The sequence below is a fragment of the Cryphonectria parasitica genome (genome assembly GCF_011745365.1).
Source record: "Cryphonectria parasitica EP155 unplaced genomic scaffold M406scaffold_1, whole genome shotgun sequence".
Classification (NCBI taxonomy): Eukaryota; Fungi; Ascomycota; class Sordariomycetes; order Diaporthales; family Cryphonectriaceae; genus Cryphonectria; species Cryphonectria parasitica.
In genome coordinates, this window is record NW_024468909.1 from 98116 (window position 1) to 120081 (window position 21966).

General features: G+C 53.7%; 7 protein-coding genes across 7 annotated transcripts; 3 read left to right on the forward strand and 4 right to left on the reverse strand.

The window, feature by feature from the left end:
* Nucleotides 1-65: 65 nt before the first annotated feature.
* Nucleotides 66-2687, reverse strand: M406DRAFT_343692 (uncharacterized protein; the record flags this gene model as incomplete). Its single annotated transcript, XM_040921904.1, has 6 exons — nt 66-88; nt 200-1502; nt 1576-1607; nt 1664-1880; nt 2082-2393; nt 2577-2687. The coding sequence occupies 6 exons, from the start codon at nt 2685-2687 to the stop codon at nt 66-68; spliced, it is 1998 nt and encodes a 665-aa protein (XP_040780390.1).
* Nucleotides 2688-3113: 426 nt separating this feature from the next.
* On the forward strand, nt 3114-3889 carry M406DRAFT_283813 (NAD(P)-binding protein; the record flags this gene model as incomplete). The annotated part of the gene is made up of 1 exon (XM_040918530.1): nt 3114-3889. Exon 1 carries the CDS (start codon nt 3134-3136, stop codon nt 3887-3889), a length of 756 nt encoding a protein of 251 aa, XP_040780391.1. The 5' UTR covers nt 3114-3133.
* Nucleotides 3890-4690: 801 nt separating this feature from the next.
* On the reverse strand, nt 4691-6931 carry M406DRAFT_324947 (alcohol oxidase; the record flags this gene model as incomplete). The annotated part of the gene is made up of 7 exons (XM_040919931.1): nt 4691-4737; nt 4796-4819; nt 4902-4943; nt 5064-5516; nt 5598-6448; nt 6488-6561; nt 6635-6931. 7 exons carry the CDS (start codon nt 6929-6931, stop codon nt 4691-4693), a joined length of 1788 nt encoding a protein of 595 aa, XP_040780392.1.
* Nucleotides 6932-7746: 815 nt separating this feature from the next.
* M406DRAFT_245011 (uncharacterized protein) lies at nt 7747-16291 on the forward strand (the record flags this gene model as incomplete). The annotated part of the gene is made up of 8 exons (XM_040916294.1): nt 7747-7998; nt 8070-8153; nt 8226-8283; nt 8370-8566; nt 8682-8818; nt 8965-9502; nt 9568-10147; nt 10302-16291. 8 exons carry the CDS (start codon nt 7747-7749, stop codon nt 16289-16291), a joined length of 7836 nt encoding a protein of 2611 aa, XP_040780393.1.
* A 397-nt stretch (nt 16292-16688) lies between these two features.
* M406DRAFT_248835 (FAD/NAD(P)-binding domain-containing protein) lies at nt 16689-18128 on the reverse strand (the record flags this gene model as incomplete). The annotated part of the gene is made up of 3 exons (XM_040916564.1): nt 16689-17030; nt 17114-17511; nt 17573-18128. 3 exons carry the CDS (start codon nt 18126-18128, stop codon nt 16689-16691), a joined length of 1296 nt encoding a protein of 431 aa, XP_040780394.1.
* A 627-nt stretch (nt 18129-18755) lies between these two features.
* M406DRAFT_104930 (uncharacterized protein) lies at nt 18756-20137 on the forward strand (the record flags this gene model as incomplete). Its single annotated transcript, XM_040915119.1, has 6 exons — nt 18756-18854; nt 18923-18988; nt 19053-19248; nt 19283-19615; nt 19727-19804; nt 20085-20137. 6 exons carry the CDS (start codon nt 18756-18758, stop codon nt 20135-20137), a joined length of 825 nt encoding a protein of 274 aa, XP_040780395.1.
* Nucleotides 20138-20648: 511 nt separating this feature from the next.
* M406DRAFT_283818 (GroES-like protein) lies at nt 20649-21855 on the reverse strand (the record flags this gene model as incomplete). Its single annotated transcript, XM_040918531.1, has 2 exons — nt 20649-21177; nt 21287-21855. 2 exons carry the CDS (start codon nt 21853-21855, stop codon nt 20649-20651), a joined length of 1098 nt encoding a protein of 365 aa, XP_040780396.1.
* Nucleotides 21856-21966: the final 111 nt, after the last annotated feature.

Below are 21966 nucleotides of genomic sequence, written 5' to 3' on the forward strand. Positions count from 1 at the left end.
CACATACCAGGTTGTCTCCTTTTCGGGACTTTAGGAGTGCCCGATCGTGGTCTAAGTTGAGTATTCTATGATTCCCGCTCACATCTACCTAGAAAACGGTAGGCCCATTACTGTGATTTGCCTCATTGACGATAAAAGCATCCCACGTGGCCTAGTAATATTGATTAGACAGGCTCTGCAAAGTTGGGGAAGGACAAACATACCCAATCAAAACCCAAGTTCTGAGAACCTTCGTCAAATGAGATTCCCGCATTCGATCCGTCCAAGGAGTCCGGAGTCAATCCCAACAAGCCAAATGGTGTTCCCGGCGATACTGTTTGGGAAGATCCAGTTTCGTTGGCAGTCTGACTGAAGGCTGAGAGCATGCCAGCAAGTGACTGATGGGCTTTCTCTGCCTCTTCACAGACACCCGCCGCTTCTGCCCAGCGAGTAGACGAGCTGTTCAAAGCTTTCAATAGCAGATCGCTGTCCGGAGATTCTTCGGCACCTGGAGCCTTCCTTCTTAGCTCTAGCTCCAAGAGCAGAATCATCGCAGCTAGAGTGAGCATTTGCCGAGTTTGCGAAAGTTTGTAGAAGGACGGCTGCATGTCCTCTTGGATGGCCAGCAGCGCCAACGCAGAGGAGGTGCACCTTTGTCGAGAAAAGCTGTAGAGACCTTCCGTCCTCCCTTTGGCCAGGAATGTGCGATGCAGACTGCACATGCCCTTGTGATACAGAGCCAGTAGGCTGACATTGGTGATACCAGCCAAGCTCAAACTTAGACCACCATTGCCATCGGCGGCGGGTGGGAATCGCATAAACGGGGGAACACTGTGGTATGCCTCTTGCACGGTGCGATCGATGTCGAGCACCGTTTCGTAAGATCCTGGGCTGGGCAGACTGTTGAAATCGGCCACACGTCCTAGTGCACGGAATAATCGCCCCTTGACAATCATATATGTAACTGGGGTGGCCTCAGTCAAGGGTCTCGACGGAGGTAGGACCGCAATATCCTCGGATAACTCCCAGTCGTGTAAATTCCGGGGCTCCATTGTATCCGAGTACGTATCCGACAATGTGCGTGGCAAGCCTCCAAGAAACGAGGCTATGGAGTCCATACCAATCACAGACAGCCAAACGCGTCGCCGATACTCCATCTGAACCGCCGAGATGCCTTGCATATGCCCGGGGTCGCGGTGATAGCCCATATTGACAGCAGTACGGACAACAACGCCTGACATAAGCCAAAGCCCCCGTTGATTATCGTCCCTTCTGTTCAGCTCAGCAGTAGCGTTGAATCGCAAGGCCTCCACTGTGTAGGGCAAACATTTGGCTATGTCACCACTCAGTAGACACTGTGCAGTGCGGATTCGGTAGAGCTGAAAAAGAGATTCAGAGATGCCTTCATACTCAGGCGGCTCCCCGTGCTGGTGAAAGGCGAGCATTGAGATGCTGAGAATAGAGAACAGAAGGCCCAGCCATATGAAATTGGCCCGGGAAGGATCTCGCCAGTGCGCTTCGTACTAGAAAAAATTGAGTCAATGCATGATTCACGCGCTCGCGGGCCACAGAAAAGGATGATAAAACAGTCCATACCTCGCGCATAAATGTTGCCATATGGAGAATACCTGAGGCCTCGATGTCAGCATCGCAAGCGCCAGAGAGTCACCGAGAAGGAACTTACAAGGAACAGCGATAGGAAAGGTCTTGCGATCAAAAACCCGAGCCATCAATCCATCCATTTGGGGCTTCGATGGTAAAGAAGATAAGATTTCCATCCGGTCGAGTGGCCTCGCCTCACTGAAAAGTAGGCCTGATCCATCTACAGCGAGTGAGGGTGTAGAACGGAAGTTGCCGTGGTCGTACTGTGCTTGATTCCATGTGCTTTTGAGCTCGTTGATCTAATGATTCCGATCAGCCAAGATGTTTGACATACACATGAATAACACTCACACACTTGTTGTGAGCACACACGTGGACGACAAGACGAGCAGTCTCGAGAAAGAGTATCATGACAAACGACAGACTGTTGCCCATACCAGGAGCTAGTCGCCAAGAATTAAATGGAGAGAAATAGGAAGGAAACCAAAGGTGTGAGATACCTCATGAAGCACGGCATGCCAGTCACCTCCACCAATATATACAGAGTGAAGACCATCCATTACTGTCTTCCCAGGTCCTTTCATGTCCTTTCCATGCGAACCATCGGCAGACGGACCTGGCTCAAAGTTTGGGCTCTCAGGGGTCACAACCCGGTCATGAGAGGGTGACGGGCGCTCTGCGATCAATTTCTTGACCAGATGTTCCAGATGGTCGATCCGTTGATGCATTGCCTCCCCGTTTGTGCTACCGCGTTGGGCGGCAGAGCTGACAGAGGTTGCACCATCCTTGGGCCCTCGGTACTTGCAAGAAGCCTGCTCACGACGAATTGTACAGTTCTGGCAGGGCTCCTCGCGATTACACTTGAGCCTGGTCTTTCGTTAGTGTTTTCTCTGTGATGGGGGCCGTTTTTCGACCACCCAGGGGCCGAGAGGAGGATATGTTTTGGTGGGTGTGGGGGGGGGGGGGGCGATTTCAAGGTGCAAATGTCTAAATACATACTTTCGAGCGCGACAGGGGTCACAGGATAGTGGAATGCGAGAGCGTCGATGAGGTCTGTGTGGGTGATTTTTGGGCCGCGTAGGTTGCAATGGGTTTTGAGATTGCATTGCGGTGGGTAGGGGATTTTACCCCACCCCCTCATCCAATGACTGGAAGGGATTGATCGCGTCCGGAGATAGTAGGTTTCCAAGTGTAACTCTATGTCTTCCTGTGCTGGCCGATGTTCCCTCATCCAAGCCCGTGAAGATTATTTTCCTCAATAAGCATATGCAAGAGGAAACCCAAGGAAAGAACAAAAAGATCACGGAGATACTTTGGTGTCGCGTCCTCGGCTGACACGTTCGGCCTGTCAGCAGCCTGGCAGTGTTGGACCACGTGACATTTAAGTCCGCGGACATAACAGTCGTCCCTCTCGGATCACGAATGAGGCAAAGTCCGGGCGATTGAGGCCCGGCGTGGGTGTATATAATATTCGGGGAGCATGAATAGCATGAGGAACGATTTCAATGAGGTCCGTTGTAAGGCTCACAGAGGAAATTACCCGACAGTCAACATGCCTTCTTTCCGCCACTTCCTTCACACGCAGCTAGTGCTCAAGATTCCAGAGCCCACTGCCTCCTTTGCCTCGAAGACTGCCATCGTTACCGGCGCGAATGGAGGTTTCGGCCGTGAGATCATCAAGCACCTTATCCGCCTCGAGGCCAGCAAGATCATTTGCGCTTGCCGCAGCGTGTCCAAGGGCGAGGAGGTAAAGCGAGAGATTGAGGCCGTCTCAAAATGCAACCCCGATATAATCGAAGTTTGGCCGCTTGATCTCGAATCTCCCTCCTCCATCAAAGCTTTCGTTGAGCGGGCCAATGCCCTCTCTCGATTGGATGTCCTCATCAATCTCGCGGGCGTTTTGTGTGTGAATTTCAGCATCGTCTATGACACTGAGCGCACGATGGCTGTGAATGCCATTGGCACGTTTTTACTTGCGGTCCAGATGATTCCCAAGCTTAAAGAGACGGCGCGGAAGTACAGTGTGACGCCGCATATGACTTTTGTGGCGTCTGCTCTATACGATGTGGCCAAATACCCTGAGGACCCGGGAGACGATATCTTCGCTTACTTCAAGGACGAAAAGAACTTCGCCGCACAGAACCAGTCAGTAGCTTTTCGCCTAATAAGTACCAAATGTGCCTTGATAATCCCTTCTGCTAATGGAGAAATAGATATAACCTCTCGAAACTATTCCAGCTCTACGCGGCTATCAAACTCAGCGCCCTTGTCCATCCCCTTAATACGAAAGATACGACCCCCATCGTAATCAACTCTGTTGACCCCTGCTTTTGCAAGACTGGTCTGGGGTTCACCAATGCCAAGATAGACGGACCAAAGCTTTTCCTGGCCAAGATAGGTTTCAGTGCGTTCGCGGCCGTCTTTGCTCGATCGCCAGAAGAAGGTTCGCGGTTGATCGTGCAGGCGGCAGCGACAGGAAAAGAGTCCCATGGGGCCTATTTGAGGGCTGGTGAAGTGCAGGAGTATGCTCCGATTGCCCTGGACCAGGAGAAGGCTAAATACATTTGGGACCTACTCAGCAAGAGGCTGGAGGATCTGGAGCCAGGTATTCTACAGAATTTGACATAGAGGACGGTTGGAGGAAACTTCTATGGTGTTATCGTTGAGCCCGGGGGGGGGGGGGTTGAAATGAAACAGCACATAATAATGGATCTGCCTCAACGGTGATCATAAACGCTCGGATGCTATTCATTGGGTGAAAGGAAGGGTCAGTGCTGGGAATAGGTGATTATGTCTACCTTAATTTGAGCTATTCTGTTATTAGTGGCATGGTTCTTGGGACTGGGTGATATCCTACAATACATTAGCGATTGCTTAAGCAAGACAGACCAGAAGCTAACAATGATCTAATAATATACAAATCTAGAACCCAAATAATAATGTGTCACATAGTCCGCACGATGTATACTTTTCACATGACGTAAAGAAGCGAATAAATACATTCATTTGCCAAAATGCTAAATGCTAGGCTCTGAGCCACTGAGAAGACTCATGTAATCCTAAAAGTATTTAATCAATCAAGACAGATATCTATATACAAACATCTTTTTTACTGTCCCTGCTGAATAGCAGCTGCAAGTTTCTCCGCAAGCATGTCTTGAAGCGCAGTCAGCCTTTTTGACATCAATCAAGAAAGGAAGCAGGAATGACTTACAAACATGAGCTTGAGGACCAGGCCCTGGACACGTTTCCACCCCTTTTTGTCAGCCTGATCACCATCTATGTCCCGAGATTATTCCCATGTAAAGAAGCAGGCTCACCTGGTAACAAGAACGGAAAGATTGAAGCGTCGATTACTCGCACTATAGCACATACTTGTATTAGCAGTGAACATGGCATGACCACCCAAGGAACAAGAAGAAAGAAGGACAGAAAAACACAAGGGGCTTCTCTAATTACCAGAGAAAATGCAGGTCACTTACAGTTCGTCACGCCATAGACCTTGCCCGTGGTTCCCACGACCGCGTTCGGGTTAGAGCTGTTGCCCATATGGTTGGTCGAATGGGCATGGCTGTTGGACGTGGCCGCGAGTTGGAAGTATTCTAGTATCTCCTCATCGGTCTGGACCGATGTTCCAGGTAGGACTTCGGCAACGATGACGGGGGCCATCGCTTCGGAAGCGACCATCTGGCGCACACGCTTAAAACCGGCCACGAGGATATCCAGATCTGTCTGTGCAGTCAACCAGTTCGGATTGATGGCTGGTTCGACACTCATGTTGGCAGAAGTGATGGACACGTTGCCCACCGACTGTGGCGCCACCAGAGTCGCAAATATTGTCCCATAGGCGACGCCAGCAGTCGCGCCACTTGTTACCGCCGCTGGCACCATGATATACTCAAGCTCAGGCCAGTCGGCAGGGAGGGCATCCAGAGCTGGAAAAGTGTCAGTATGCATGGCTCGGCCAGCTTTTCAGTCCCATCATGGCAGATACAACGATGCCACACAAAACTCACTCGCGTTGGTCTCAGCCGACCAGTTCGCCCTAAGGGAGGCTGGTACTTTCTCTAGCCCGACAAAATCACCGCCAGGGTTGGTCAGAGGGCCAGATGCCTGGTCGTCGAACTCGGACACAATGGCAGGGTCTGAAGCGTCTATGTAGGCGAGATCAATTTGATAGGTCAGAGGCATAATGATATGGTCTTTCATACCCTGGCCGACGCCAGGTAGGTCTGCGACGACAGGAATGCCATACTGCTGCAGCAAGGCTTCCGGTCCAACGCCCGAGACCATCAAGAGCTGTGGGGACTGGAAGACGCCAGCTGATATGATTACCTCCTTGGTTGCTGTGATGGAAAATGTGGTATTGCCTGTGGTCGCCTCCACGCCCGTAGCCACCTTGTCGGTGCTGAAAATCACGCGCTCTGCCAGGGTCTCGTCGATGATGACGAGGTTGGACCGGTTCTGTACCGGGACCAAAAATGCTTGGTCCGATGAGGCACGGTGCCCTGTCGTATGGTCGACCGTTAGCAGCTGCCAGGTCGACCCGTTCAGGGTCCCGTCAAGCAGTGCATCAGTGGGGGCAATGCCAAGGGCCTCGAGCCCCTTGGCCACCCAGGTACTCCAGGGCTCAGCGTAAGCAGGATAGGTGATGTCGAGAGGCCCGGTATTTGTTGTCTCGGATGCATCGTAACTTGGGTTTGAGGCGTTGGGGAATCGCGTCGATGCATCAGGCGGTGTGAAATTCATGCTCTTGAGATAATAGGGAAGCACTCCGTCCCAAGTGTACGACTGGTCGCCCACGGTATCGGCCCAGAGTTGATAGGCCCCCACTGACGAGCGCGAGTACGCCATGTCGTTCATAGTACTGCAACCTCCAAGCTGCCACGATGATTAGCAAACGCACAAATACAGGGAGAAAATATAGAAGATTCGAACCGCTTTGGCACGTGGATATTCAATCACGGTATTGTTCAAGCCCTGTATCAGTAAAAATCAGCTGAGCAATTTCCCCAAGCGTTGTGGCCACTAAGAGAAGGAAACCAGCACGAACCGCCTGTGGAGTTGTCGTAAACTCCCAGCCTATGGCCGGGTTGACCAAGTTCTCATCTAGGAGCTCGGAAGCATATGCAGGCACCTCGCTGAGGTTTCCAATGCTCTTTGCGATCCAGGTGCCGGCTTCAATGATGGCTACCGTGACATTGGGATCCTCACTTAGTCGATTGGCTACGACCAAGCCTGCAGTTCCGCCACCGACAACGACATAATCGAATTGAGACGATTGATAACTACTTCCCATCGCTGCCAACGCGGGAGCGATGGCGCAGAGTGAGAAAAGCAAGTTATTCATCTCGTTTTTCTTTCTTCTTTTGCTTCGAAAACTTCACCCTCAATGCCGTGACAATGATGAGGAAAATGGACAGGTATCGAGTAAAGGGACTGTCGCTGCAGATCAGTGGTTTAATCAGTGGGGGCTCTTTCATAGATATCGACCGACATGTCTTTAAGAGTCTCGTTTACAAGCTACAGGACAGTACGAGGAAGAGGGCTGATTCTTGAATCCTTTCAGGACTTACTCGGTGATTAACATTACTCGCTCGGATTCATCCACTACTCGCTGCTCGTAAATGACTATGTCAAACAGCCGTGGCAAGGCGACGGCTCTTAACCGAGTCTAATTTCCCAGCCTGAATGTATAATGACCGATATCCTTCCATTGCGGATTGTTAGGGTCATCCTTCTCATTTGAACGGTGTGCTAGGGCTTGAATGCGGATGCAATCTGTTGATTTGAATAGGAGAAGTGTAAGAGTCAAGCCTCACCCATACTCGGTGTTCCGAAGAGCTTACTCGGGGTCTGCAACCGCTCCCCCCCCCCCCCCCTCAGCCCCCCAAAAGGGTTCGTTAGCATTACAGGTGAAAATCGGCTCTTAGCACCAAGTAGATATCTTGACTGTGTAGCTTTCCATGCTATTGAAACTTGTTCCAAATCCATGCTATAGCTTTATATCATAGACCTTGGCCGACAATCTACAAAGACGTTACCAGAGACAAGGGCCTGTCCCATGCGCACCGACCCGGAATCTAGCAGCTCTGAAACGTCGAATCGGTAGCTCATCATTATAACCGTTTACTCGCCCCAATATAGTCATTTATATCGGTAATCATGGGAGACGCTGCGCCCAATGGCCATCAGAACGGGGTCTCTGCCGACAAGCTCACAGACACCGCCCCCCAGCTCTCTACAACTGCTCCCATAGCGATTGTGGGCATGAGTTGTAGATTCGGCGGAGATGCAACCAGCCCATCCAAGCTTTGGGATCTTTGTGCAGAGGGAAAGGACTCGTGGACACCGATTCCCCTTGAGCGATTCGATGCTGCGGGCTTGTATGATGAGAGAAAGGGAAAGCTTGGCCGCGTACGTTGTAGTCAATTACACCCATGCTGTTAATGTTTTCGGTGAGATGATGACCCTAAACTCTTTTACAGCACTTTGTTCAAGGCGGATACTTCCTCAAAGACATTGCCTCGTTCGATTCGGCATTCTTCAGTTACACTACAGATGTAGCAAATGTGCGTGAACTCCAAGTCTAAGGCTGATCAAGTAGAGGTTTTGTCTTACCAGACCATCAATATCATGATTAGGCTATGGATCCTCAGATTCGCATGCTGCTGGAGAGTGTTTACGAGAGCGTGGAAGACGGTGCGTTGGTCCTTCAGCTTCATATAACAAGACACTGGGATGACTCTCCATCGGGCGTTGCTGACAACCACGATGATATGAATTAGCTGGAATACCCATTGAGAGGTTGTCCGGGTCCAAAACATCTGTTTTTGCGGGCAGTTTTAACACCGACTACTCGGACATGACGATCCGCGACCCTGAGACGATACAACCAGCTTACAAGACCGGCAACGGTATTGCTATGTTGTCGAATCGAATATCTCACTTTTACAACTTCCAAGGGCCAAGTGTGACCATCGATGTAATTCTATCTTTGCCAACCCCCCCCCCCCCACCACCCCCGGGTGCTTTTGCTTACCGCGACAACTGTAAATATGTGGCTACATTTGCTAATTACGCGAGAGGACTAATCAAAGGTTGGCTGCTCGACAGGGTTGGTAGCCCTTCACCAGGCATGTCATTCTTTACGGTCAGGAGAGTCTGATGTTGCGATTATCGGGTCATCACTGGTGTGTCTCTCACCAGACGTCTTTATCGCCATGACAAAGGCTGGGTACGTTCACACATTTTCTTCTTCCCATTATCATAACATTGTATTTCCGTCTTCCTTGCGGGGAAAGGGAGATTTTTCTTCCATCCCTTTATTCTTGTTTCTTCTCGAACAACAAGACTCACAATTTGCTTTATTTGCATCATTAGTGTTTTGGGGCCCACGGGGAAGTGCTTTGCCTGGGATGAACGCGCCGAAGGTTACGGTCGTGGGGAGGGAGTAGCATCGCTTGTGCTCAAGCCACTAGACCACGCGCTTCGTGATGGCAACACTGTGCATGCCGTTGTGCGGGAAACGGGGGTGAACCAGGATGGCAAGACGTCTACAATCACGTCGCCGTCAATGGCTGCGCAGGTAAAGCTGATCCAAGAGGTGTACCGGCGCGCTGGTCTGGATCCGGGAGAGACGGGCTATGTCGAGGCGCATATGACGGGCACGCCTACAGGTGATCCCATCGAGGCGGAGGCGCTGGCTCGCACGTTTGGGGCGTGCCGTACAGCCCAGGATTCAGTTCTGGTCGGCTCGGTGAAGCCTAACATAGGCCATACGGAGCCTGTGAGCGGGCTGGCTGCCATCATTAAGACCGCCTACACATTAAAGCTCGGACTTATCGCGCCCAACGTCAACTACGAAAAGACCAATCCCAATATTCCCCTTGACAAATGGCGGTTAAAGGCAAGGAGCTTTGTTTATCCCTCGAGAAGTTGGAGACATGATGTGAGTGCTGACAGACTCAATGCGAAATCACACAGGTACCCACAACCCTCTTGCCCTGGCCTTCGGACAAGGCACGGCGAGCATCCGTTTCCAACTTCGGATATGGAGGCGTCAATGCTCATGTAATCATGGAGGCGGCGCCGGAACAGAGAGAAGTGGCTTCCGTGCGCAGCAGCAGCGGTGGCCATCGGAATGGGGAAGAGGAAGCCCATCCTGCTTCTCTCGTATATATTGTCAGTGCCAAGGACGCGGTGGCTGCCCAGAAGATGAACCAGAACCTGGCCAGACACATCCGCGAAGCAGCCATGCTCGGTACCGCGCCGCCATCGCCTATCGACCTCGCTTTTACCCTGGCGGAGTGTAGGTCCCGATTTCCCTGGCGCACGGCTGTTCATGCCCAAAGTCTGGCCGAGCTGGCTGATCTCCTCGATGACCCGAGCCGCAAGGTGTCGCGGGCCGGCCGAAAACCCCGTCTAGGGTTCGTCTTTAATGGCCAGGGCGCACAGTGGCATGCAATGGGCCGCGAGCTCATCCAGACTTATTCAGTTTTCCGCCGCTCACTACTGGCAGCCGATCAGATCCTGAGGGATTATGGGGCTTCATGGTCACTACATGGTAATTATCACCCACTCCCCTCTAACCCACCGATAGCTTCTATATTTCTTTGTTTGTGTCGTGCTTCCCCCCCCCCCCCCCCCGGGCCTATTTTTGCTTGCTCAACTACCCTCTGCAAGATGAAATGCCGAGACGTTAGCTGACCAATGACCAGAGGAGCTTCTGCGGGATGAAAAGACTACCCGCGTCAACGAGATCTGTCTAAGTCAACCAATCAGTGTTGCCCTTCAGCTCTGTCTGGTAGATCTGCTCTCTTCTTGGGGTGTCACTCCCTCAGCTGTGACCAGCCACTCCAGTGGAGAGATCGCAGCAGCCTATGCCGTCGGCGCGTTGACCTTCCAGCAGGCACTGGGGGTGGTCTACTTTCGCGGCGTGCTGGCGCAGAAGCATCACGAGCGATCAGGGGTCGCGGGTGGCATGCTTGCTGCGGGCATCGGCGCAGATGGGGCGGCAGAGTACATCAGGGACACCGCACAAGGTACCGTGGTGGTGGCTTGTCACAATAGCCCCGAGAGCGTCACAATATCGGGCGACCTGCCTGCCATTGAAGAAGTGGCTGCACGTCTAAGCGACAACAACATTTTTGGGCGTAAACTGAACGTACCCCTGGCGTACCACTCACACCATATGGCAGCCATGGCCCAGGACTACACCGACAAGCTGAGAGAGATCCTCACCCCCGCGCCAAGAACCTGGAGAGGAGCACTCTTCGCATCTCCAGTGACAGGGGATGTAATCAACTCTCCCAAGGCTCTTACGCCTGAGCATTTTGTTCGGAACCTGGTGAGCCCCGTGCTCTTCTCTCAGGCCTTCGAGCAGATGTGTTTCGGTTCCGCCGCGGCGTCCGACAAGAAGATACCAAGTCCAACTGAGCAGCAACAGCAGCAGGCCAATGTCGATGTGATTATCGAGATAGGAGCACATGGAACGCTCGCCGGTCCTATCCGCCAGATTTTGAAGCAACGTCGTATACCTTACATTTCCTGCCTGAAGAGGGGGAGCGATGCAATGCAGACAATGCAGGAGGCCGTGTGCGCACTGCTTGCGCATGGCTGTCCCGTGTCTCTGGTAGCTGTGAATGGACATGGGGCCGGCACCTACCTCCAGGGCCTTCCTTCGTACGCATGGAACCACAAGACACCGCATTGGATCGAGTCTCGGCTGTACCGCGAACATCGCTACAAGCGATTCCCGCCACATGAGCTGCTCGGTAGCCCAGTCTCCGGTTCTAACTGGCAGACGCCAACATGGCGAAATTTCCTGCGCCAGGCGGACATCGAGTGGCTGACGGACCACAAGCTGGGGGCCGACACTGTCTTCCCGGGAGCTGGCTATGTGGCCATGGCCATAGAGGCAGTACGTCTGGTGACGGATCCGACTGAGGAGGCCATTGCAGGCTACCGTCTGCGCGGAGTTGACATCATCAGCGCACTTGTCATCCCAGACACGGCTATGGGCGTCGAGATTCAGCTTGTGCTGCGCCCGTGCAGCGAGAAAGAGCTGGAGCACAAAGGGTGGTTCGAGTTCGAGGTCTGGTCTGTCTCGGCCACAGACAACTCTTCCTCATCGTCGTCGTCGTCGTCTTCGTCTCCGTCGTGGGTCCAGCATTGCAAGGGCAGCATCACGGCTGAAAGGACTAGCAAGACGGGCGAGACAGTAACCAGGTTTGTCCCTCCAGCGCCGCGCGCTGACTCCTTCTTCTTGGCATCGTCCGAGCCTGTGCAAGAAGTCGAGCCTGAACGGGTGTTTTTGGGGCTCCGCGCTATGAACCTTTTTCACGGGCCCGTCTTCCAAAACCTAATCCGAAGTCGTCGAGGTGCTGGGCCGGCCCCCCAGTCCGTCACCACCTTGGGCATCTCTCCCGTCGCCGCCCAGGGTCGGCCAGACTACGTGCTGCATCCCACCACGCTGGACTCGCTCATTCAGGCGGCCTATGTATCCATTCCACAGTCCACGCAGGTGCAGTCCATGGTAGTGCCACGCAACATACGTCACTTGTATGTGCCGCGCCAGCTCCAGCGCCAGGCCGGTGACAAAATCACCGTCTTTGTCAACCTGTTAAAGGCGGATCGCCGGGGTGCCGAGGTGACTGCCGCTGCGGTGAACGGCGAGGGAGACGACGACGATAACAACGCGGACACGCCCCAGCTGCTGTTGGAGGGTCTGTATTGTCAGGCTGTGCCGTTGGAGAGCGACGGTTCGTCCGAAAGCCAGCCCTCGGCGATATGTTCCCAAACCCGCTGGGAGGTGGATGTCACAGCAGGTGGGGTCCCAGCTGCATTCAAGAAGGTCATTCAGGCCCCTGTAGACGAGGAAGACGTCGATTTTGAGAAAAAGCTCGACAGGGTCTCGTTCAATCTCATACAGGACGCCCTCAGTCAGCTTTCTCCGGCAGAAGATCAACACAGCTGGCCCGCTCACCTCCAGAGGCTCTATGCGTGGATGCAATCTGTTGTGGTACGTGGGCAGGCCGGCAAGCTCGGACCGGGCAGCCGTAACTGGTTCAAGAGCAACGCTGGCCTCAGACAGCGTCTAGCAGACGATGTGGCAGCCGAGAACGCCGCAGGACGGTTGCTTGTGCGGGTAGGCCAACACCTCGCCGACATTGTGCGCAGCCAGGTCGAACCCGGAGCACTCTTACAGCGCGACAGCCTCCTGGAAGAATATTACGAGGAGCTTCCACGTCTGCGGAAACGCAGTTACATACACCTGCAGCGCATCGTTGCACAGTATGCCGTCAAGACGCCCGGTGCTCGTGTGCTTGAGATTGGCAGGCATTCTGGAGCGGCCACGGCAAGAATGTTGGATGCCTTTGCGGCGCGGGCTGAGGAGGGAAGCACAGGCACACTGCTGGGCCACTATGACTTATCCGATATCGCAGAGGATCAGTTCGAGGTCGTGAAACAAAATTGTACGCCCTGGGAGGCACTGATAGGGTTCAAGACCCTCGACATTCAATCCGACACTGGCACCAAGGATTTGGGCTCGACCGCACACAGCTACGATCTCATCGCGGTTGTCGACAGTCTGCAGGGCGCGGTAGACCCGTCAAAAATACTGAAAAATATACATGACCTGCTGAAGCCGGGCGGCAAGCTGGTGTTGGTCGAGAACACTCGCACCAGGCTGGACACACAGCTGGTGTTTGGCGTGTTGCCAGGTTGGTGGCGGCACGCTGAGCACGAGGAGAGCCCCATTCTCGCTGTCGATGGATGGGATGAACTCTTGAAGAAGAGCGGCTTCTCTGGGGTGGATCTGGAGGTTGGAGACTGTGAGGACGCGCAGTTCCAGGCCACTAGTGTTCTCCTCACCACTGCTGTTGCCGACTTCTCCACACCATTACCACCAACTATACCGCCAGCCTTCCCGACTGCAGTCTCTGTTGTCTACGCTGATGACAGCCCGCCAGCCGAAGAATGGCTCTGTGCGCTGAAGACCGATGTGGCGACGAAGGTGGGACCGGCCGTTGTCACTATTGAACCACTCAGCAATGTCCATGCCCAGCCAGAAACGACATACATCTTGACCCCTGAGATGGCAGCCCCCTTCCTGCATGACATAGAGTACGAGCCTTTTTCCAAGCTCAAAGAGCTCTTGACCCAGGGACAAGGCCTGCTCTGGCTGAGCAGGAGCAGCATCATCACGGCCTCAAACCCCCTATTTTCCCAGTCAGTCGGTCTGCTGCGCACCGCCAAGCAGGAAGATACCACGAAGCGCTATATATACCTGGATTTCGAGGCTACGACGGAGGATCCTTGGTCGGTCGCTACCATCCCTCACATCACGCATGTCCTGAGGCATAGTTTCGATGCTAGTAGAGACAATGCGGCTATCGAGTGGGAGTATGCCGTGAAGGACGGGATGCTACACGTTCCTCGTGTCTATCCCAACACGGTAGAAGACCGCGTCTCGGGCCTGACGCATCATGATCCGGCACCAGTGGAGCAGGCACTTTGGCAGCCAGGGCGTCCTCTGGTGTGGGAGACAGTGCAGACGGCAGGGACCCTCAGTGGCCTGTACTTTACAGATGACAATCTGGCCAGGGAACCGGACCTCCCTCACGGCAAGGTGGAGATCGAGACAAGGGCCATGGGGGTCAACTTTCGCGACATCATGGTGGCGTTGGGTCAGATCGACGAGACGCGTCATATCCACGACGCCGCTGGCATTGTCACGCGCCTCGGCCCAGGGACGGAAGCCAGCGGCCTCAAAGTCGGCGACCGGGTCTGTGGCGTGCTGGACGGTCGGTTTGCCACACACCCGCGCGCACCTTGGACAAGCCTGGCCAGGATCCCTGACGATGGCATCTCGTGGGAAGAGGCCGCCTCCCTGCCCATGGTCTTCCTGACATCGTACATTTGTCTGTTTGATCTGGCGCGCCTGAAGCCGGGCGAGCGTGTTCTGATCCACGCCGGAAGCGGCGGCGTGGGACAGTCTGCCATCATGCTTGCACAGCACGCAGGGGCTGAAGTTTTTGTCACGTGCAGCAGCGAGGCCAAGCGCGAGCTGGTCATGACACAATACGGCCTAGAAGCAGACCATATCCTTTCGAGCCGGGATGCATCGTTTGCTGCAGCGATCCTGGCGCGCACTGGGGGTGTGGGCGTCGATGTTGTCATCAACTCTCTGTCAGGGCCTCTCCTCAAAGCCACGTGGGAATGCATGGCTCGATTCGGCCGGTTTGTCGAGATCGGAAAGGTAGACATAGAGGCAGCACGGCGTCTTGACCTCACGCCACTGACACGGTCTGCCATGATCTGCGGCTTTGACTTGACCCAGCACTGCGCCTTCGATGGTCCTGCTGTGCACCGCGCGTGGCAGGCTCTCTTGTCGCTCTGGGCCGAGGGGGCCATCCGTGCTGTGCACCCTATCGTCACATACCCTATTGCGGACATGGAGCTGGCCATGAGGCGGATGCAGCGCGGTGCACACATCGGCAAGCTGGTCCTCGTGCCGGGCCAGGAGGCACAGGTCAAGGTCCTCACGCGGTGCACCAGCCTGACAGCAGACCTGAGCGACCCCGACAGTACCTACCTGATTGTGGGCGGCCTGGGGGGTATCGGTCATGCGCTGGCAGAGTGGATGCTGCGCCGTGGGGCACGACACATTCTCGTCGTGTCGCGCAGCGCCGAGTCCCACCCAGAGGCGGCTTCGCTGGTCGCCCGTGGCTTGGCACAAGGGTGCCGGGTGGTGGTGCGAAACTGCAATGTGGCGCGCGAGAGCGAGCTGGTGCAGCTGTTAGCGGACTGCGCACAAGACGGCCTGCCACCTGTTCGCGGCGTGATCCAAGCGGCCATGGCCCTTCACGATACCGTTCTCGAGCGACTCACATTTGAGCAGTGGCAGGGCGGCATCCAGCCCAAGGTGGACGGCACCCTGCACCTCCACCACCACCTGCCCGACCTGCGCTTCTTCGTCATGCTGTCGTCCCTCACTGGGGTCATAGGCCATACCTCGCAAGCCAACTACGCTGCTGGCAACACCTTCCAGGATGCACTGGCCCGCCACCGTACTGCGCAGGGCCTGCCCGCCGTGTCGATTGATCTGGGCGCCGTCGGAGACGTGGGCGTCGTTGCTGCGTCGGGTGACAGCATGCGTGACCGCGTGGAGCGGACCCTGGGTGCCAAGAGCATTCCCATCGGACGGGTTCTGGAGCTGATCGAGGGTGCGGTGTGTCGGCCGCTTCGAGATGATCCAAATACCAGCCAGGTGATTACAGGCATCGCAGAGTACGACAAAATTCCCGAGGGCACGCCCGTCAAGCAGGACCGCCGGTTTGCTACTCTTAGGCTGGCTAGTGCGGTAGGTGCGATGACGGCGGGAGCCCCGGGCGTCACTGCCGCCAAGCGAAGCCCGGACGAGGTTCTGAGGCAGTCGCTGGCGGAGACGGCCCCTTCCAGTCCCGAGGCGCGCACACTTGTGGCAGGTGCCTTGACGCACAAGCTCGGGTCGCTCTTCAACCTGGCGCCGGCCGATATCGATACGAGCGCAAGCTTATCGGCTGTGGGTGTAGACTCGCTGGTCGCCGTCGAGCTGCGGAACTGGTTGAGCAGCGTTGTGCAGGCCAAGGTCACTGTTTTTGAGATTCTACAAACCGCCACCATCAGAGAATTTGCCGAGCTCGTGGTTGGTCGCAGGCTCTGATGGTAGCTCCACAGAGCCGTACGGTCGAAGAGAATATACTCTGTGTTTTTATGCATGGGTACTTACTTACTCAAGAAACACCTGCATATGCTGCCTATCGAAAGATGTGTCTAGGCAATTGTTGGATGAGCAACAAAAAATAAAGCAGTACTCTTGTCCCCAATATACTATATCCTCCCCTGACAGTAATTCCAGATACAATATTGAAGCAGACATGGGAGAAGAAGAAAAGTATAGAACCTTTGCTGTTTACATAGAAATTAGAGCTCACTTCTCTACCTACTGTCCTTCAAAGAATCAATTTTTGTCGCCCAGTTGAGGACAAGTATCAAAGACATATAAGCAAAATGAGCGCGGAACAGCTTTGTTGTAGCACCCCGGGTTCGGCTGTTGCAATTCAGATCTCCCTATCCGGGTCTGGCAAGAAGTTCAGTATAGGAGAAGAACTGATGAAGTTCAAGAATGCTTTGGCCTTGAGGCTGTCGGGTACCCAAGGCGATATGATCCTAGCGAGACGCCAGTACCATGTGTCCATCGCCTCGAATCGTGTGATGTAAGACGAAACATTGACGCACGCTGTGGCTCGGGGCCGCTGCTTGTCCTCATACTTCTGGAATAACGAATGGATTTCCTCCGTCGTCGGCTTGGGAGAGTTCTCGAGGAGTGGCTTCAGCTCGTTGACGAAATTGCAAATGCCTTCAATGTGAGTATTACCACCGAGCCCTGGGTTGATAGTAGACTGGACGCAGGTCAGCTCTGCAAAGTCACACGGAGGTCACACGTGTACGGGTACCGAGCAATGCGCAGTACATGGGGTCTTACTTTGGAAACAGAGTCACCCATCAGCACGACCCTTTTCCCACTATTCCATGACCTGCCAAGAACCCCTTCCTCCAGAGGCACCATGGAAGCTCTGATCCTGCTCTCCCAGAGATTGCAGAAGGTGTAGCCTGGTCCCAAAGCCAGATGGCCGTACTTGTCGATTGTTCTTTGTGCGTCTTCGTCCGTGTATCGCGGGCAATGCGGCGTTCTTGAAGGCGAATCCTCCTTGACGAACAGAAACCAGAACACGAGCCCTTCAACCCCAGCAGCAGCTATGCCAGAGACCCCTCGGTAATAAACGTTGTGGACTGCAGCACCGGGAAGGTAAGGCTCGGAGGAGTCGTCAGACCGTGCGTTGCGTGACGTGCCAAAAACAACCCTGTACGTGGCCACGAAGCCTTCAATGGTAAAGGTCGTTAATCAAGATCCACAGACGGCACTGAAGAGCAAGTTGCTTACTGTCGTTCAACTTTTCGGCCCCTGTTGCGTCGGACTCTCCAGAATTCCCATCCATCAACCGCTTCACAGTGCTATGGATGCCATCAGCCCCAACCAAGATGCTGCCTTTGATCTCCTCCCCTTTATCCGTGACAACGGTCACGCCATCCTCGTCCTCCCTGAACGATACAACGCCGGTATAGTCCCGCACTTTGTGTTTTGCATCCAAGTTGTCGTACAATGTCTGAATGTAGGATCTCCTCTCTACGAAGAGGAAGGGCCGGTTTGTTTGCTCTCCAATCAGCCTCAACACGGCCGTGTTCTCAAAGAGGTTACCATGTTCATCAAAATGCAGGCGATCCTTCAAGGGTAGACTCTCCTTCAGCATCCTTTTCCAAATCCCTAGCTGCTCGAATACCCTGGCTGATTGACACAGAACGGAGATAGATGCGCCTAGGTGAGGAGCGATCTCCCGCTTCTCGAGAACAATGTAATCGATGCCAGCCTTTTCGAGCGCGTTGGCGAGAACAAGGCCTACAACACTGCCACCAGTCACAATAACCCTGAAAGATTCCATGTCGATTGCAGCTTGATCCAGGTGGGTGTGCAGGGTTGCAGGTGAGAAGTGACGGATAGGTGGGAGGGTCAATTGCTTGGAGTTGGAGGATTTGAGTTGATATGACTGACATTGGCAAGCGTGTCTCGGAGTTTCGGGAAGAAACACTGGGTGTCATAAGGATCCCAGTCACAGTTTCCTTTTCTTATCTCCTGAAGCTGTACAAAGTATGCCCATAGACTTGTCTTAAGCTGGCTTTACTGGTGCGGCCAAGGTCTTGTTGTGATCTTCGTGCGTCGACGAGACGCATGTTGGTGGGGATTCCAAGGGTTACGTTGTCTGGTTAGCCAATTATCTACGATTGGGAAATTAGCAACGCAACCAACAGACGAGAACCTTTACACTGTGCTGCTAACCGATGTTGATCTTAAGCAGGTGTCAGGTCATCACAGCATGCGCCCCTGCATCAGCAAAACACCAGGTTACTGCTCCTCCGTGACCCACTGGCCACCTCGTGTCTGTGTGTGCGTATTTGCTTTCGGGCAGTACTAGATATTCGAACTCCGATCTATAACCTGGAAGCCATGGCGGTCAAACCCGACTTGAGCAACCTCGCCATCCGATGCTAGGAAGTTCAAGAACAACGACATGGCCGACCTTGACGAAGACGAAAGACACGAAATAGCAGTCTCATATGGCTCGATCATAGGCACTGGCCTGTTGGCAATTATCATATGCTGTACGCGAGTAAGTTTGCCCCCCTAGAAACGGGCGAAGGGAATATATAGTTGTTGACCCAGAGCTTCCGACTATAGCTCCTGACAAGGAAATTCATCATCAAGGCCTTTAGTGTTGACGATTGGGCCTGCCTCATAGCCTTGGTCCGTCCCCTAGCAGACTCGATTTCACCGTTGTCACTTATATTGATAGTGCGATTCGATCTAGGTCCTCACGACCACGTTCAACTCTTTAGGGATAGCAGTGGTCTACAATGGGGCTGGCCGGCACATCGAGCATGTCAGTGCCCAAGAGCTCACAACATGGTTCAAATTATACTATGCATGCACGTGTTTCTACTTGATCATTGCCTGTGCAGTCAAATCGAGCTTGCTTGCCCTCATGTGGCGTCTCTTTCCACTACGTAAGTATAATTCTCAGGATGCTGTTTGGGTCAGTCATAACTCACCATTGCGCGTACACGACAGCACTTCTCCGCAGAGCCGGCCTGTGTCTTTTCATCTTTATGACCCTCTTCACAATTTCTGGGACATTTGTCGCCGCATTTCAGTGCAATCCTCCAAAATATGTATACGATTTGACCTACGTCATGGCGGCCGACCGGGCTGCTCACTGCTACTCGCCAAACACGGCATACGGCGTTTTCTTATATCAAGCTGTGATCCTCTTCGCCATAGACATCATCATATTCATGTACCCAGTCCCTGCGCTATGGGGCCTAAGAATGACAAGAGGAAAGGGGCTGGTCTCCGTGTTGGTGTTTGGGTCAGGTACGTTAACCCCCCCCCCCCCCAAAAAAAAACCCCCTTCATGAATCCATTATTCCAAAAGGTTCGAAATCTTACCCTTCAAGCTACTAACAAGGTAATACCATCCCTCAGCCGTCGTCGCTTGCATAGCACCCGCGTTGCGATTTCAAAGTCTCAGCTTTTACAAATCTGGCAGCAGTGACATGACCTGTGAGTCGCATCCAAGAAGGCAGGCGCCAAAAAGGCCCTTCAGAACAAATATCTAACGATCAAACTCTTTCACAGACGCTGCAGCCTCGTCGTTGTACTGGATGTCAATTGAATACAATCTGGGCATGGTTGCTGGCTCACTAGGGTGTCTCCGTCCTCTCCTTATTCATCTCGGCCTGAGGTACCCTTTTACCCAAAAGGACAATTCTATCACTCCTAATTCCGAACAATCTTATGAATTAAATGACACTGATGGTAAGAATAATGGATGGAGGGCCAGGGTTCAACGCAGCAGAGGCAACAACCTTCGCGTGCAAGGGGACAGCATTCTGAATACGACGTTCATAGAGAACCGGAGTGCTGAACATATTTTAAAAACTTAGGAGGGGTGATATCGAGGACTTGGGATTTTGTAAGATGCTATGCAGCCACAGAAAGCCTCTTTTTCAATGTAAAAATAAAAATGAACTATATTCTTTTCACGTATCAACCTCTTCACCTTCCTGGACACTCAAAAAAGACCGATTTCGCATTGTAAAAGCAGAGAATAAACAGGAACAAAGGACGACCACAGTATTGACAATGATGAATAGACGCCATCATGGAAGATGTTTGACATGGTGTCACCCAAGGTTTCGCTGACAATACTACAGGCACACAGTGTATATGACAATTATTTGTCTGAGAAATCTAACTTTCAGGTTGCCAGCCAGTGTTTATGGTCGCTTGTCGCCAACTTCAATGTGCCACAAAACAGAAGAAGGAGCCAATACGCTGTGTGTGAATAATGGATAGTTCCGCTAATAGACTAACGTTGAGGTTGCTGGGAAAAGAAGACTATTAACTACACAGGGTAGACGAGTTTTTGCCCGGAGACGGCCTGTTTGCGAATGATATCCACCCCCTCCAGCACGGCATCCCAACCTCCCGTCATGATCTTCACAGGGTGTACGCTAATTTGGCCCCTATCCAACCAGACCTGGACCTGTTTAGTCAGTTCAACGGCCAGGCGATGGTCTTCTGGGCTCGGATCGCGCGCATAGTCCCCATCAAGGGCCACCTTGCGACCAAAGACGGTCAAGGCCAGAAGCCACGAGGGCTTAATGGTGTGTGGCCTCTGTGCGGCGATGGCATCGCGGAACGGCTCCACGGTGGCATACCGACCGCCCGCCCGGCCAATGGCTCCATAGCAGAGCTGCGTGGTCTCTGCCGTCGCCACGCAGTCGAGAGCGTATGCCAGCGTGTTGCCTGTGTACTTGCGAATCGCAGCTGCGCACTCGGGGTCGCTGTACTCGAAAACCTCCTCGGCGCCGAAAGAGCGCACGAGTTGGAAGTTCTTAGCCGAGCAGGTGGCAATCGGCCGGAGACCCGCGCTGGTAATTCATTTGGTGTCAGCCGATGTCCATTCAGCTTGTTCAACTGAACTCATGATTCAAGATACAAAAGCAAGGAGTTCAAGAAGAACAAGGCGAAGGCACTCACAGTTTCAAGAGCTGGATGGCTCGCGTCCCAGTTGCAGTGGCGCCGCCAGCCACCAAGACAAATTCGGCGCCATGGGGACCAGTAGGGCCTGGCTTCTCCGGGTCCAGCGAGGCCGGGATCTCGAGCTCCCGGAACAGGCCCAGGCCCGCTGTGAACAGACCCAGCCCGATAGAAGCTGCATCCGTGAAGGACATATCGACCGGGAGCTTGAGCAGCAGCTCGGCTGGGGCCGCAACATATTGGGCAAAGGCGCCCACGTCCGGCAGGGAAGGGTTCATGCCATGCACGAAGCCAGCGACGCGGTCGCCAATCTGGAGGTGTGCTGGTGTGTCGGGCCCTAGAGCGACGATGGTGCCCGCGAAGTCGTAGCCGTGGATAGCTCCCGGCACAGGGCTGTAGTCGAGCATTTTGGCATCGACCGGGTTGATGGCCACAGCGGCTGTTCGGACCATGGCCGTACCAGGGCTCAGGGCGGCGACAGGTGCATCATGCCGGATGGAGATTTTTCCAGCGCCCTCGGCCACGATGGCGGTCTGGCTTGTTGGGACGACAGGAATTGCTGAAGGCATGGTGGTGTGGTGAATTCTGCTTCTTCCTTTCTCTCTTTCCAAGCTGGGCGTTTGATATATGCACCGGCCAGCCAATGATCAATCTATCAATGCTTGCTACTGTTGCTGTCG